Source organism: Elephantulus edwardii, unplaced genomic scaffold, assembly GCF_000299155.1.
Source record: "Elephantulus edwardii isolate Elephantulus edwardi_28Jun2011 unplaced genomic scaffold, EleEdw1.0 scaffold00036, whole genome shotgun sequence".
NCBI lineage: Eukaryota > Metazoa > Chordata > Mammalia > Macroscelidea > Macroscelididae > Elephantulus > Elephantulus edwardii.
The window spans coordinates 8,468,887-8,485,215 of NW_006399786.1; the positions used below are offsets into that span (position 1 = coordinate 8,468,887).

At 38.1% G+C, this 16,329-nt stretch overlaps 2 protein-coding genes across 2 annotated transcripts in view; both read left to right on the forward strand.

Moving 5' to 3' along the window:
• Positions 1-16,329, forward strand: part of VWA8 (von Willebrand factor A domain containing 8) — a 519,526-nt gene that overhangs the window by 280,970 nt on the left and 222,227 nt on the right. The window lies entirely within an intron of this gene.
• LOC102845254 (TP53-regulated inhibitor of apoptosis 1-like) lies at positions 7,110-7,340 on the forward strand. Its single transcript, XM_006884566.1, has one exon. The coding sequence runs from the start codon at positions 7,110-7,112 to the stop codon at positions 7,338-7,340; it is 231 nt and encodes a 76-aa protein (XP_006884628.1).

Sequence of the window (16,329 nt, forward strand, 5' to 3'; positions counted from 1 at the left end):
GACCTCTCCAAAGTACTGAAGAGCAGTGGTGTCACTCTGGAGACTAAGGTGCATCTGATACAAGCCATGGTCTTTGCAATCACTTCTTATGCATCAGAGAGTTGGACAATGACCAAGGAGGATAGAAGGAGAATTGATGCCTTTGAGCTGTGGTGCTGGAGATGAGTATTGAGGGTATATACTGCTAGGAAAACAAACAGATTCATCCTTGAGAGGGTTAAACTGGGTGGCTCCTTGGAGGCAAGGATTCTGAGTCTCCATCTAACATGCTTTGGACATGTTGTAAGGAGAGACTGGTCCTTGGAGAAGGACATCATGCTTGGGAGGGTGAAGGGACTGCGCAGGAGGGGAAGGCCCTCTATGAGGTGGATTGATTCAGTGACTTGGGTAATCGGGATGGGAGTGTCAGAGACACTGCAATTGGCACAGGACAGAGCAGATTTTATGGCTGTTGTACATAGGGTCACTATGAGTTGCAAGCGATTCATTGGCACATATCAACAACAACATTAGCCATCCTATTAATTGATTTTTATAAAACCCTTTTATTGTGATATGAGTAAAATTTCACAGAGCAGGATTTTTTCTATCCAACAATATCTCCATATTCTGATATTTGACATTAGTTGCAATCCCTTCTATGTCACAGCACTCTTTCTACTTCGTCTTTGGGATTCTTGTTTTTTGTCTGTCCTTCTTTTCTACTCCTTCCTGAATTCTAAGCTTTATTTTGAGCAAGTATTTTATGATTGATTGTTATGAGAAGTACACTTCTCATGGGGATGGTGTTCACTTCATAGGCCTGTCTATTGTTTGGCTCTCTGGTAGCCTCGTGGGATTTGTACTGGTGACCCAAAGGTTGTACTTGTCAGCTGGTCTGCATTCACCAGCAGCTCTAAGAGAGCCACATGGGAAATCTCCTCCTGTGTGACTTAGTGTTAAGGAACTGCGCTTCCAAAGCCGGGGTTCATTATTCAATCCACCAGCTGCTCCACGGGAGAAAGACATGGATGTTCTCCTCCTTTGCTATTTACTGTCTCACAAAACCTGTTAGAGGGTCAGTATGAGTCAGTTCCACCTCAGTGGTACACAGCAACAACACTGTACTGGTCACTTTTCTAAGCATCAAGATATCAGTTAACTTTATTCTAGTTGATGTAGAAGGGGGGAAAGGTGAAAAAGACAGAGATAATTAATATATGTGGTTTGTCAGAGGATGGTTAGTGCTGTAGAAAAAAAAGAAAGTTGGAATGGATCAGATTTAGGCTTTCCAACAGGTTGGCCAAAGAAGGACTCACTGGGCTAGTGGCCATTTGAAGAAGACTTATGGGCAATAGATTATGTCTAGTCTTTGATTCTATAAACAGACCTTTTTTTTTTCTTTTCCAGTTTTATTTATGTATCGTATATTGTGTATTCTTTCTTGGTATGCTGTTTGGAGAGCTTCTAACTGATCATAAGTGAATATTATTGATACTTAAACTCAAATGAGAAAGCAGGACAAATGGGCCCCATTACCCATATGTTCTCATTGATAGCAGGCAAGATCAGATCAGAGAGCTCTTGGCTCCCAATATACATTTATCATCAAGTCAGCTGCAGTCCGTGGTGACCCATGTGTCAGAGTAGAACTAAGTTTCAATGGCTGATCTTTTTTTTTTTTTTCAAGTAGATCATCAGGCTTTTCTTCTGAGCCATCTCTGCATGAATTTCAACTGCCAGACTTTACCAACCAAGTGCATTCATACTTCTCATGATTACATAAGAAATTTTATCTGTAGAGCACAATTGTTAACATTGCTACAAACACAAGTCAAAAGCTGCTGCATGCATTTCCTTTTTCACTTCACTCTGAAAACTCCCCTTGGTCATTATCCAGATGGTAAAAAATTATTGCCATCTATACTCAAGTCATTTGCCTATTTTGGAATGTAAGACATAAAGTGCTTGATAGCAAACAAAAGCATTGCCCTGGCACTGAACTCACTCTGCAGCGTCAGCTGCCTTCAGTTCCGGTTTCCTGAAGGTGTTGGCTCAGGACAATAGCATCTTGCTTCTGTTTTCCTAATGGTAACTCAAACTTTTTCTTTTTAATAAAACAAACTAGATGTATTTAAGAATATCACTGAAAATCTCTATCAAGTTTTAGGGAAAAATAAAAGATGAAATATGGGCTTAGAAGGCAGCTTTTTGCTCCTTTGCCATCTGAGTCCTCAGAAATACCTGTTCTTTCTCCACTGTCATTAAGATGAGACTGAAAATAGCCTGGTTGTATGAGCTCCCGCTCTGGATGTTGAAAGCAATATCTTTTTTTTCTCATGATGCCCCTTTAAGAAAACTTATCGGATACATTCTATAAAATAATGTCCAGAAAGCTTAAGTGGGACCATTCTGTAAGTTAAGAGTTATCTGTATGCTGTGCTAATTTATATTCAGTTTTCTGACTCGAGTTGTTAAAGTCTGATAAATGAAATCTATTAAATGGGGAAACAACAACCTCTTCAATAAACGGTGCTGGCAAAACTGGATATCTACCTGCAGAAAAGGAAATAGGATCCACATTCCACACCTAGAGGTAAAAGCCCAGGACCATAGGATAATAAGAAGAAATGGGAACAAATTTAGAAGCCCTTTCCCACTGCATAAATAGGCTTGCACATATAGCCAGAGGTGCGCAACCCGGAGAGGATAAAACCCATGAATGGGACCTTATAAAAATTAAGTCACTGTGTGTAGCAAAAACATTTTCCAACAGGGTGAAAAGAAAGCTTAAAGACTGGGAAACAACATTCGGCAATGACATCTCAGACAAGGGTCTCATAATGAAAGTTTACAGAATAGTACAGGGCCTCCATAAGGGAAAAAAAAAGACTGATAAACCAATAACAAAATGGACAAAAAACATGAAAATACTTTTCACCGAGAAAGACATTTGGATGGCCAATAAAGACTTGAAGAAATGCTCAAAATCACTGGCAATTAGAGAAATACAAATCAAAACTGCAATGAGCTACCGTCTCATCCCAGTAGCAGTGGCAAAGTTTAACAGGACAGCAAACAATGAATGTTAGAGAGGATATGGAGAGATTAGCACTCTCATGCATTGTTGGTGGGATGGTAAAATGGTACAGCTACTCTGGAAAGTACTCTGGCATTTCCTAAAATAAACTGAACATAGAAATCCCAAATGACTTAGCTATTCCACTGCTAGGAATATACCCAAAGTAAATGAAAACTGAGACATCATTAGAGATTTATACACCTATGTTCATGGCTGACCAAGTGTATTGATTGTGGATCCAAGTAAGATGAAGTTGTTGACAGTCTCAATGTTTTTCTCCATCTCTCATGATGTTGCCTATTGGTCCAGTGGTGAGGATTTCTGTTTTCTTGATGTTGAGATATAATCCATATTAAAGGCTGCAGTGTTTAACCTTCTTCAGCAAGTGCTTCAAGTCCTCCTCACTTTCAACAAGCAAAGTATGTCAGCTGCTTAATGAAGATTATTGATGAATCTTCCTCCACTCCTGATGTCACAATCATCTGGATAAAGTCCAGCTTCTCAAATAATTTGTTTAGCATACAAATTAAATGCCTCTTGGAGGAAAAGGTGATAAAGCTTTGTCTCACATACTTTAGGCATATTGCTAGGAGAGGGTATTCCTTGGAGATATGCTGCATGCTTGGAATGGTGGAGAGACACAAAGGAGAGAAAAACCTTCAACCGTGTAAACCGAGGCAGTGACTACAGCAATGGGCTTGAGTGTGTCAGTGATGGTGAGGATGACACAAGATAAGACATTGTTCAGACCTGTTGTTCACAATGTAACTTAATGAGTTAAACCTGACTCAATAGCACCTTTCAAAAACAAGAACAGTGTTCATACATAGTAGTTCTGTTAGCAGTAGAAAGAAAATGGAAACAGGCCAGTCCCCACCAACAAATGAATAGACTGGGAAATTTTGGTACATTCACACAATGGAATACTATGCAGCATTAAAGAACAACAGTTTTATAAAATACTATATAACATTGGAGGGTTATGCTGAGTGAACTGTCTCAGTTTCATTTGGACATATACTGCATAAGACCATTATTTTAAAAATAGAAGATAACTAGTAAGATGCATATAAATGTCCACAAGGGTTAAGGAGAAGGGAGGAAGGGGCTGGGGGGAAAGGGAAAGGGTAGAAATCACTAGGATAGCAGAGTTTAGTAGGAGGAGGACAGTGAAGGAATAGGAAAGATTCAGTGGAGACTTGAAAAGATGGTAAATAATAGGCATGGGTCAATAGTCATTGATTCTATAAACTACAATGTATATAAATGATTGTATGAAACTAAATGTTAATGAAAGTGTGTAAAACCATTGTACGTGAAATAAAATATTAACAGATTATTGTATGAAAACCAACTTTAAAATTCTGATCAGTTTAAAAACAGAGCATTGGGAAAAGCACAAGCAGCAAAGGCCAAAATTGATGAATTGTTTTTGTTAGGTGCCATTAAGTTAACTACACTCATAGCAACCCTGTGAACAGCAGAGGAGAACCTTGACCTGTCCTGCCCCATCTTCAGTCTGCTTCATGCTCAAAATTTTAAAAATAGAAAACAAGCTCTCTTAAGTATTCTTGTTCATAAAAAACAAACAAATAAAAACAGCCTTTATTTAAGGGATCTCTGGTAACCTAGTGGCAAGAAGATGTATTGCAACCACGAAAGCATGCAGTTCGAATCCACCAGATGCTCAGCTGGAGACAGAGGAACATTCATCTCCTGTGCCAGTTGGATCCGATTTGACGGCACGCAACAGGTTAAAAAAAAAAAACTATTTTAAAAAGTGAGTAAGTCCAGAATAGGAGAAAATTTGGGTAAACTATGCAACAATAGTCTAATATCTAAAACTTAAAAAAGTCTTCAGTATCATATAGGCAGACAACCTAATTTTAAAATATGAGTGAAGAGTTTGGACAGACGTTTCACCAACAAGGATATTCAAAATGCCCAAGAAGCACCTGAAAAGATGCTCAGTCATTAGCGACTTAAGGAGGTACAAATCAAAGCTACAATGAGAGATCATCTAACGAGCCATTAGAATAACTCAGCTCATCACTCTCAGGTCAGTTCCAACTAATTGCTGACCCTCCATCAGGTTTCTAAATCACTTCCCGTCTTTGTCCTGCAGAATGGCTGATGGATTCGAACTACCAGAGACGGGTGGCCTTTAGGATAATAGAGCAACATGCTGTGGACTGCACCACCAGAACTCTTGAGCATTAACAAAGAAAGCAGTGATAGGAGGGGGGCGGAATTAGAAAATAAAACCTAGCAATTCTTCTAAGCATATACTCAAAATACTTGAACACAATAATGTAAACGTATATATGTGTGTACCAAGGTTCCTTGCAGCCCTAGTCACAGTAATCAAGAAAGGAGGAATAGACCCAATGTCCATCACCTAATAACTGGATAAATAAAATGTGGCATATACAGACAATGGAATATCACTCAGCCGTAAAGAAGAATGATTCATACAGCTACTTGGATGAGCCTTGAAAACCTTATGCTTAGTGAAGTACGTTAAAAAGGGCAAATACTATTTGATCTCGCTTCTATGAAAAGACAGTTATATAGAAACTATTAGTAATTAGCACTTACCAGAGACAAGAAGGAGGGAGAAAGTGGACACTTTTCCTTAAAATGCATTGAATGTATATTAATGGTGTTGAAAGTGGGGAAAAGACAGGGAGAAAGGTCGCACCATTTGAAGACTATAATCAGGATCATTGAAATGTACATGTTAAAATACTCTATGTTTTTTCATATGTATATGACCATAATTTTTTAAATGTGTAAACAAGGAAAATTATGTTTTTTATTAATAACCAAAAGAGACATGTCTAACCAGCTTCATAGAGAACATGCATCTTCAAGCTACTTAAATAACAGGCTAGTTTGCCAAGTTTCGTAATGATTTTTTTTAAAAAAAAAAACACCTTTATTAATTGCCTTTTATTTTAAAGCATCTTAGAAGATTTGCTATCTTGCAAGATATAGTTTGTACAGTATAAAAAAATGACACTTTATTGCATGATAAGGTAACGACTTAAAAATTGTTTGGACTTAAGCTCATCCAAGGAAAGAATTCTTGTCCATTTTGCTCACAGACACTTGTGTTGCACTTAGAATAATGTCAAGTTGCAGATAAATGTATATCCACTTACAACCAAGAGATGATAAAATAGATGAATAGGACCTTCTAAAAGTCAAATCCCTATGCACATCCAAAAATTCTCCGATAGGGTAAAAAGGAAAGCCAGAAATTGGGAAACAATATTTGACAATGACATTTCTGATATGGGATGTAAATCTAAAATTCATAGAATACTCCAGCACCTCAACAGCAAAAAGGCAAACAACCCAATCACAAAATGGACAAAAGATATGAATAGACATTTCACCAAAGATGAAATCCAGGTTGCCAGTAAATACAGGAAGAAAAGTTTAAAATCTCTAGCTATCAGAGAGATGCAAATCAAAGCAACAATGAGATACCCTCTCACCCCAGCAACAATCAATAGGAAAGTTCAGTAGAGGAGAAAACCACAAATACTGGTGTGGATGTGGAAAGACTGAAACTTTCATTCACTGCTTGTGGTGGGAATGTAAAATAGTACAACTACTACGGAAAGCAGTTGGCATTGTTTTAAAATATTGGAAATAATGCTATGTGACCCAGATATCCCACTACTGGGAGCTCTGGTGGCTTAGTGGTAAGGCATTGCAAAGACATCCCAAAGGTATGCACTTCGAATCCACCATCTGTTCCCCTGAAGAAAGATGAGCATTCTCCTCTCATGTGATTTACTGACTCTAAAAACCCAGATCAACTATGGGTCAGTTCTGACTCAACAGTACACAACAACAATCCCACTATTGGAAATATGCCCTAAAGAAAATCAGAACCATGATGCAAACAGATGTCTGCAGATCCATGTTTATTGCACCATTATTCACAATAATAAAGAGATGGAGACAGCCCAAGTGCCTGTCCACAAATAGATGGATAGAAAACTACAGTAGGCAGGTAGCTGCCACCGCCACCACCATGAACAGCATCAGGGAGGCATGCATGGACGTGAAGCGAGAATACAACCAGTGCTTCAGTCGCTGGTTTGCAGAGAAGTTCCTCAAAGGGAATGGCTCTGCAGACCCTTGCACTGACCTCTTCAAGAGCTATCAGCAGGGTGTCCAGAAAGCAATAAAGGAGAAGGAGATTCCTATTGAAGGACTGGAGTTCATGGGCTATGGCAAAGAAAAGTCTGAAAGCTCTTCTTGACCTTGACAGTCACCTTGCAAATGGACTCCTCAAATCATCAGCAAACTGGAAATTGGATTTTGTCCATTAAGACTTGTGAATAAAGCCATCAATTTGATGAGGAATTTAGGAGAGAATTTTATTTCTTCCTTCTCGAGGTATTCCTCTTACCTGCTCTGACATTTTATAGGAACTGAATGTGCTAAAACTAATTTTTTAGGGATAGTGGTTACAATACTTGGTCTGGGATCAGCCTTAAATGTGTATACATAACGATAAACTTGTCAGGATGGCCAGGGTTGCCTGGCCCCTTGAATTATATTGCAGAGGATACACTGTCCTGGTGTCACTGTTGATAGAAGCAAATGGTTATTAGGACTTCTCTCAGGAATCAGTGTTCTGAAGAGAGACTCAACTTGTGACAGCAATTATATTTTTATATAATAATTTAAGAGTTGAGATTGCTGTGAGCCTGGGTTAACCAAAAGGAAGACAACTTTTAACAGTCTTACAGCGCTGCTTTAACAAGTGTCAGATCTGAAAGCTTCAACAGTGTGTTGCATTGAACATCAGAGTTCCAAGTTACAATATAGTTCGGGAATTAAGATCCTTAGGGTAGCTATAAAGGAAAACCCTAAATATCAAAGATGGTATGTCATTATATATATATAGTGTGTGTGTGTATATATGTGTGTGTGTATATATGTGTGTGTGTGTGTGTGTGTATATAAATGTCAAAATGCTGCATCTAGTCAAATGGGTGAAAAAAAGTTTTCTTTATTTGCCTTCTTTTCTTGCCTAGTAATCTTGCCTGGTAATCATGAATACAGACAGAATAAATTAGATTTCATTTAAAAAAAAACCAAACTACAGTATATTTACACAGCAATATTGAAAAACAGTGAACTTGTAAAACACTACACAACATGAATGAGTCTGGAAGACATTATGCTGAGTGAAATATCTTAGTCACAAAAGGATAAATACTGCATAAGACCACTGTTATAAAATAGGATTGACATGGTTGGGGACGGGACAAGAATAGCTGATGAGCACTTCTCTGGAACAGTTGAAGGAAAGGACAGTCTGAAAGGAATCTATGATTGGGCACTCTATATATGACCTTAACAATCTGGAACAAGCAGTGCATTACAAAGTGAACTGGGGGAGGAGAAAGGAAGGAAGAGGGAAGAAAATGTGCATCAGTGAATGAATGAAAGTCCAGTCTTTCTGTAAATTTTTATTAATACTACAATTTCAAAAAATAAAAGTATGTTCACTGAAAGTTTATCAAATGTCCTGATGTAAAAGAAGTCATTTATCTTTACCTTTTTACTATGTTTTTGGTATCACAGATGTTTATAAAAATATATATAAATTACAGGGGAACTCTGGTGGCCTAGTGGTAAGGAGCTGCAACTACAATCCCAGAGGTGCATGGTTCAAATCTACCAGATGCTCTGCCGGGGAAGGAGGGACAATCTCCTCCTGTACCAGTCAGATCTGATTTGACGGTACACTCACACAAAAATAATAAAATAAAATAAAAATTAAAAAATATATAAATTACTAAATCCTTTCTTTTCTGGTGAAGATTTGCCACACACCGACACAGCATTCACCATCCTTATCACCTGGGTGATGTCTGTGCGTTATTGGTTGTTGTCAAGTTGAGCTCACTCATCAAACCCTGTGTGTGCAGAGTAGAAAAGGTCCATTAAGTTCAAAAGCCGTGACCTTGTGGAAGCAGGTGGCCAGGTCTGATCGCATTTGGTCGATAGTCATGTACCTGTTTCAGCACCCAGGGACTCACTCATTTACTGTCCTGTTTTATAACTGCTTTTCTTCTTCTGTTCCTTTTAAAATATTATTATTATTTGTTGTTGTTGTTATGTGCCTTTGAGTCGCTTGTGATTCATGGCGACCCTATATACAAGAGACCTGAAACCTGCTCTATCCTGTGCTAACCTTATTGTCTCTGACACACCTACCCTTATTACCCTAGTCACAGAATCACTCCATCTCATCAAGGGTTTTCCTCTCTTGAGCTGTTCCTCCACCCTTCAAGCATGATGCCTGTCTCCAAGGACTGAGTCCTCTTTGCAATATGCTCAAAGTATGTCAGATGAAGCCTCAGAATCCTTGCCTCCAAAAAGCAGCCTGCCTTCACCCTCTCTAGGATGAACCTGTTTGTTCTCCTGGCAGTCCATGGCATATTCAGTACTGTACTCTTCTCCAGAAAATGGACAAAAACAAACAAAACAAAAAAAAACACCATAAAACAAAGCAAAGCCCATTGCCATTGAGTTAATTCTGATTTAAGTTTCTGAGGCAGTAAATCCTTATAGAAATCTACTGACTAGTTTTCTTCCATGGAGCTGCTGGTGAATTTGAACTTCCAAAGTTTTGGGTTAGTGCTGGGCCAATAGACAACATCATGATAATAGAGAAAAGATAGAAGTTTTCAATTATTTCATCTTACTTCAGTTCACAATTAAGACCCTTGTTACCAGCAGTCAAGAAATCCAAAGATTATTTGCACTGGGAAAATCTGCTGTTAAGGATATTTCCAGACTACTAAAAGAGCAAGGATGTCAGTTTAAAGACTAAAGTGTGCCTGATCCAAAGCATGGTCTTTTCAATTAATTCTCATGCATCTGGAAGATGGACAGGGACTAAGGATGTCAGAAGAATCATTGCCCTTAAGTTGTGGTGTTGGAGAAGAGTATTGAATATCCCATAGGCTACCAAGAGAACAAATATTTCTATCCTAGAGAATGAAACCAGGGTGTTCCTTGGAGCAAGGATGGTGAAGCTCCACCTCTCTTAATTTGGCCATATTGTAAAGAGGAACCAGTTCTTGGAGAATGACATCAAGCCTGGAAAGGTGGAAAGTCAATATAAGAGAGGAAAGCCCTCAATGAGATGGAGTAACACAGTAATTTATAAGCTCAAGTGTGTCGGAGATGATGAAGATGGCACAGGGTAGATAGTGCACTGTTCAGGGCCAACAACAATGTTACCAGGACTCACAGAGACAGCTGTGTTTTCAGCTGTAAAGGAAAAGAGAAACAGGGGCCCACATGTTGTTGTATTTAGTTGATTTTGGTTGTGGTTTGTTGGACTTGGTGGTTGTTTTGTTCTGAAAAAGGAAAATAAAATTCCTACAGAATTAGTTTACCTCTTGAGTCCTTAACATTTACCAAGTAGAAAAACTAGTTTGTAGAGTAAATGTAAGAGATGTGCTGATTTTGGTTTAGGGTTTTGTGGGGTTTTTTTACCATATACCATTTTTATTCTTAAAAGGCTGAAAATTTGGAATTTTCAGAGTTTGACAAAATATTTGATTATCAGTATAGATTTGATTATTGGAGTAATTTATTTTTAAATGGTATTAATATTTAAGACAGTGCTGTGAGATGAGGTAGTAGCTGCTAGATTTTGAAACCTAAGCACATTGAATTGTTTGGCTCTCATCAGATGATTCTTTTGCTGTGACTATTTTCTACCTACTGTTCCTGGCAAGATCCTACCTCTGAAGAGCAAAGCGTTTCATCACAGTAGACTTCCTTCCATAAATATTATTCCCCTAATGTCTTCCTTCCTTTTATGGCTTGTTAGGATTTTTTGCATCTGCTGAGTGATTGACTACTAAATAAAATATTTGTCCTCCAAAACAACTATTTTAAGAGCTGGAGCCTTTTCAATCACTTTGATAGAAATAATATTTTGCTTAAGAAAAGGACTTTTCCCTCAGAGTACTCAAAACACTATATAATGCTATTCATATTCTCCCTGCCTGTCTCTGTCCTTATTTGTCTGTATTAATTCTTTTCTACTATTATTCCCTCCCATGTTGTAATTTAATATCCTCTTGTGCTTCAAAAGATTAATTGATGGACCAATTTTGTAGAAGTCTTGGATTTAGTCCAGTGCTGGCTTTAGTTATTACAGCTCATCGCTGCATGTCTTTTCTTTATTGGAGGTAAACTGTGTACAGTAATGACTATCTCTAATTGAAGAAGGCCTGAGGAAATTTCTTCCCCAGTATGTAAAAATAACTGTTCCCATTTCGTTCAGTGGAGAACTGGGAATGTTAGTAAACATCTTTTAGTTCTTTAACTTCTTTAACTTTATAGTGTAACCTTTATGTAGATGCCACACTTGGTGTACTAGTGATAATTCTTCTTAGTGTTCCCTATCTTTATTCCATCACTTGTTTAAAATGAATTTTGGTAAAATGATGCTTTGGATGATGCTATGAACTTTTCCTCAGTTGAAAAATATCTTTTGATAGCATTTACTTCTCAATTACTGTAATATTTTATTGATAAAATAATGCATTTATTTCCACTTTTAGTTCATCCTTGTAAAAAAAAATTTAAGCAAAATTTGTTCCGTGTCATCTTATATGACATATTGTGTCTTTTTTGTGTTTAGTTTGTATTGATCAGTGAACTGCTCCGTAGCCTGGTGCCCAGGGAGCTGTGCTCCTAATGCAGAACTACGCTTAGCCAGCGGTTTGAATCCACCAGCATCTCCTCAGGAGAATGATAGGCAGTCTACTCCCAGTGCAATTTATAGCCACAAAAATCCTATAGAGGCAACGAGTTGAGTTAAAAGAGAAGTTTTTAGTAGCTGTTTGAAACTCTTGGGTGTCTTCTTTCTAACTCAATTTTTTTATATATATTTTGCTTTGATAAAAAGTTTAAACAGCAAATAATGTTTCCATTTAACAGTTTCTATATTCTGGTGGGATAAAAGAGAGGAAGAACCTCAACCAGGTAGATTGACACAGTGACTGACGCAACGAGCTCAAGTGTGAAAGATTGTGAAGCTGGCACAAGATAGGACAGGGTTCAGATCTGCTGTTTATAAAGTTGCTATGAGTTGTACTAGACTTGATGGCACTCAACAACAACAGCTGTGGTGACATAGTGGATAACGAGTTAACACTGCCAACCCAAAGACGTATTGCTCTGTTGAAGAAAGATGGGTAGTCTGTTCTTGTGTTACTTACAACTTCTGAAAACCCCTCCAGAGGTGAGCTATGAGTACCAACTCAATGGCAATAAACAACAATGTATGGTGCCCTAGTCTGTAGGAAGTTACACTATAACACAAAGCCACACTTCTTCTCTGGAGTTTTAATCTACCGACAGCTATGAAGGAGAAAGATGAGAAATCTTCTACACAATTTATAGCCTCAGAAGAACCCTCTGGAAGATCAGCTGAGTGGGTGAGATATGCTAACCTATTCATTGACACTGGTTACATTTTTCACATTGTGTTAAAATTCTCATCATCCTTCACTCTCTGCTTAACTACTATTTTATCTACAACTAATTGTAAACCATTTAAAATAGAACCCATTAAAAATCATCCTTAAAATAAACCACTATTTTGAAACCTTTTGCTCTTCAATAAATTAGACAATGTAATTTAAAGTATCCTTACAAGCAGCATTTTAGAACAGATTGTACTTGCTCTTTAGAGGCTAATTGTCTTTCCTTATTTTGACAAAAACCTGGTCTTTACACAATCTAATTACTTTGGTTGTGTTTGGGATCATTAAAATTACATGAAACATTAATTACTTAATTTTTTAAAACCTACTTTAAAAAAATCAAAGTTTTCAAAAGAATAGAGTCTTCACAATTATTTGTTATGCATCTGAGAGCTGGACAATGACTAGGGATGATAGAAAGGAACTGTGGTGCTGGAGAAGAGTATTGAATATACGATAGACTGCTGGAAGAACAAACAGGTTTGTCTTAGGGTGAAGACGGGCTGTTCCTTGGACGCAAGGATTCTGAAGCTTTGTCTGACATACTTTCGTCGTATTACAAGGCGGGACCAGTCCTTGGAGAGGGACATCCTGCTTGGAAGGGTGGAGGGATGGAGAAAGAGACTGAGACCATCGATGAGATGGATTGATGTAGTGACTGGGGTAATGAGGGTAGGTGTGTCAGGGACAATAAAGTTAGCACAGGATAGAGCAAGTTTCAGGGCTTTTGTAGATAGGGTCACCTTGAGTCACAAGCAACTTGAAGGGACATAATAACAACAACAACCACCCCTTTATTGTTAAAATGGAAGTCTGATGGTATTGTGCTGCCATCCAAAAGGCCAGTTGTTCTAGTTCACCAACCATTCCACAGAGGAAAATGGCTATGAACCTACTCCCATAAAGATTTACAGCCTGGGAAATGGTATGGAATGTCTCCATGGGTCAGAATCAGCTCAACAGCTGTGAAGAGGGGGGTTTGATAAAGATTTTACTTGAAAGACACCCTTAGTTTGTAAGATAGTATAATGATGGGACAGCAATGTCAGGACTCAGCTGAAGACTCTAATTGATTGAGCGAACATTCCTGGGAACTGCTGTATGTTCTACTAACACCTGGGCTAAGAACAGTGTGATGGAGTGCTGTAACTTTCTCCCTCCACCCCAGTATTGCTGAGATTGTTGCCACTAAGTAAACTTTCATTAGCTCATCGTTCACAACAGTTGTTTAGAGGAACAAATCAAACCAGAATTGAAATTGTGCCCAAGAAAATATTCTCTGAGGGTCATTGTTTGCTAAACACAGAGAATTAGTAATTTTTGGTCCAAGATATTCACAAATGAAGAGCACTGGGTTTATCAAATATCTTCTGAGAAGGAATAATTCTGTTGTCTTCAACAGTTGATACAAAACTTGTTGATACACAGTGCTTCTGTATATCAGAAATCATGAACGAAAAAGCAAAGCACACCAGGAGACTGTATCTACAGCCTAGAGAGACAACGCACTGGTATCCTGAGTACTGAACTCCTGCAGAAAATAAAGCTAAGACAAATAACAACGAAGGATATAATATAAAATAGACTAAAGAGGCTGTTGTTAGGTTCTGTTGAATCAACTGTTGTAACTCAGCAACCCTGTGAATAATAGATTGAAATTTTACCCTGTCCTGGGCCATTCTCTTGATTTCTGACCTGCTTGCACCAGTTTTTACAGTCACTGTATCAGTCCATCTCATTGAAAGTTGCCCTTTCTCCATCTGTCACTAAAATGATGTCTTATCCAAGGACTGGGCTCCATCCTGATAGCATGCTCCAGGTACGTGAGGTGAAGTTTCTCCATAGCTGCCTAAAGGGAGTATCCTGGTTTCACTTCATCCACAATAGATATATTTGTTTGTTCTTTTGACAGTCCATGAGATAGTATTCTTTGCCAGTACCACAGTTCAAAGGCCTCAGTTCTTCTTCTGTCATCTTTACTCATTGTCCAAGTTTCAGGTACTTAAGAAACAATTAAAAATACGATGGCTTACTTAGGTCAGGTTATCTCAGGGTCTAAACTGATGGCCTTTTGGAGAGGTCCCTGACAGCAGACTTTTCCTAGTGCAGCATGCCTTCCAATTTCTTGATTGCTGCTACCATAACTGTTGATTATGTATATGGGTAAACTGAGATAATTCACAATTTTGATGTTTATCTATAATGATGTTGCTTCTTGGCCCAGTGGTGAGGAGTTTTGTTTCCTTGATGTTGAGATGTAATTCATATTGAAGGCTGCATTTTCTGATCTTCTACTTGAAGTCAGCTCTTCAAGTCTTCTTCACTCTCTGCAAGCGAGGTTGTGTCATCTGTGTAAGGCAGATTGTAGATGAATCCTCCTCTAAGCTTTACACCACATCCTTCTTCATAGACTCTAGCTACTCAAGGTATTTGCTTGGCATACAGTTTGAATAGGTATGCAGAAAGGATACAATCTTGCAAACACCTTTTTTTAAAAATACTGGTTTATTTACAAAGTTCAAGTACATTGGTTTTCACACCAGATTTTTCCCATTTCCTTCACTGCCCCTCGATCAAATAGCACAACCGTATGATTAACACCCCCACCCCACCCATCCTAAACCCTCTGCTTCCATTCCCTCACCTCCGCCAGATTCTCATTCTACAATACTAGTTTTATACAGTATTTGTCCTTATGGGACTGAGTTAGTTCACTCAGTATAATGCTCTTCAGCCCCTCCCAAGTTGGGTAGTAATTTACAGAATCATTGCTCTGGCATGCTGCCATATTCCATTGTGCAAATATACCATAATTTTTCAATCCATTCAATTGTAGTTGGACATCTGGGCTGTTTCCATGCTCTTGCGATGGTGAACAACACTGCTGTGAACATTGGTGTACAAGTCTCCATTTGTGCCTCAGTTCTCATTTTCTTAGTATATATTCCAAGCAGTGGAATAGCTGGGTCATATGGAATTTCTATGTTCAGCTTTTTGAGAAAACACCAAACTTCCTTCCAGAATGGTTGTACCATTTTCCAATCCCACCAGCAATCCACCAATGCAAACATCTTTCTTGATTTTAACCCAAAGTTTAGGAGTGGAGACAACAATTGGACTATGAAGAAGGAAGAGGAACTAGAAGAAGAAAGTTGGATAACTAGTAGATACATGAGAAAATACTCACCTTCACTTGAAATCAAGGAGCAAATTAAAAAATTAAAGGTTAACAACTTTAGTGTTAACAAAGATGTTGAGCAATGGAAAATTCTACCAGTGATATTAGTGTAAATTGGTTCAGTATGGTTAATTATCCAGCAAGTCCACTCTATGTATACTAGAGGTGATGCTTTCATATACCCATAAATGGATGCATAGAAAATGTTCATGGTGATGAAGATCATGTTAGTCAGATATTGAAAACAATAACAATGTGCTTGAGGAGTAGCAAAATGAATGTCAGTTCACTCCCTGCAATACTGTAGGGCAGTGAGAATGAATGAATTACATTTATTGACATGCATAAATCTGAAAATGTGATTTGTGTGGGAAAAGAAAAGTTACAGAATGATGTGTATAATGTTAGCATAAGACTGCCTTATGTAATTCTCAGAATACCAAACAATACAAGTTCTTGATTTTCAACGTTTTCAGATGTAGAGAAGGCGTGGAAAAGAAATGCCAAATTCAGAGGGGAGAAAGGAAATGACATGGTAGATGACT

Excerpts from the sequence above, each read along its gene's own strand:
- LOC102845254 (XM_006884566.1), top strand. The coding sequence starts at position 7,110 with ATGAACAGCATCAGGGAGGCATGCATGGACGTGAAGCGAGAATACAAC.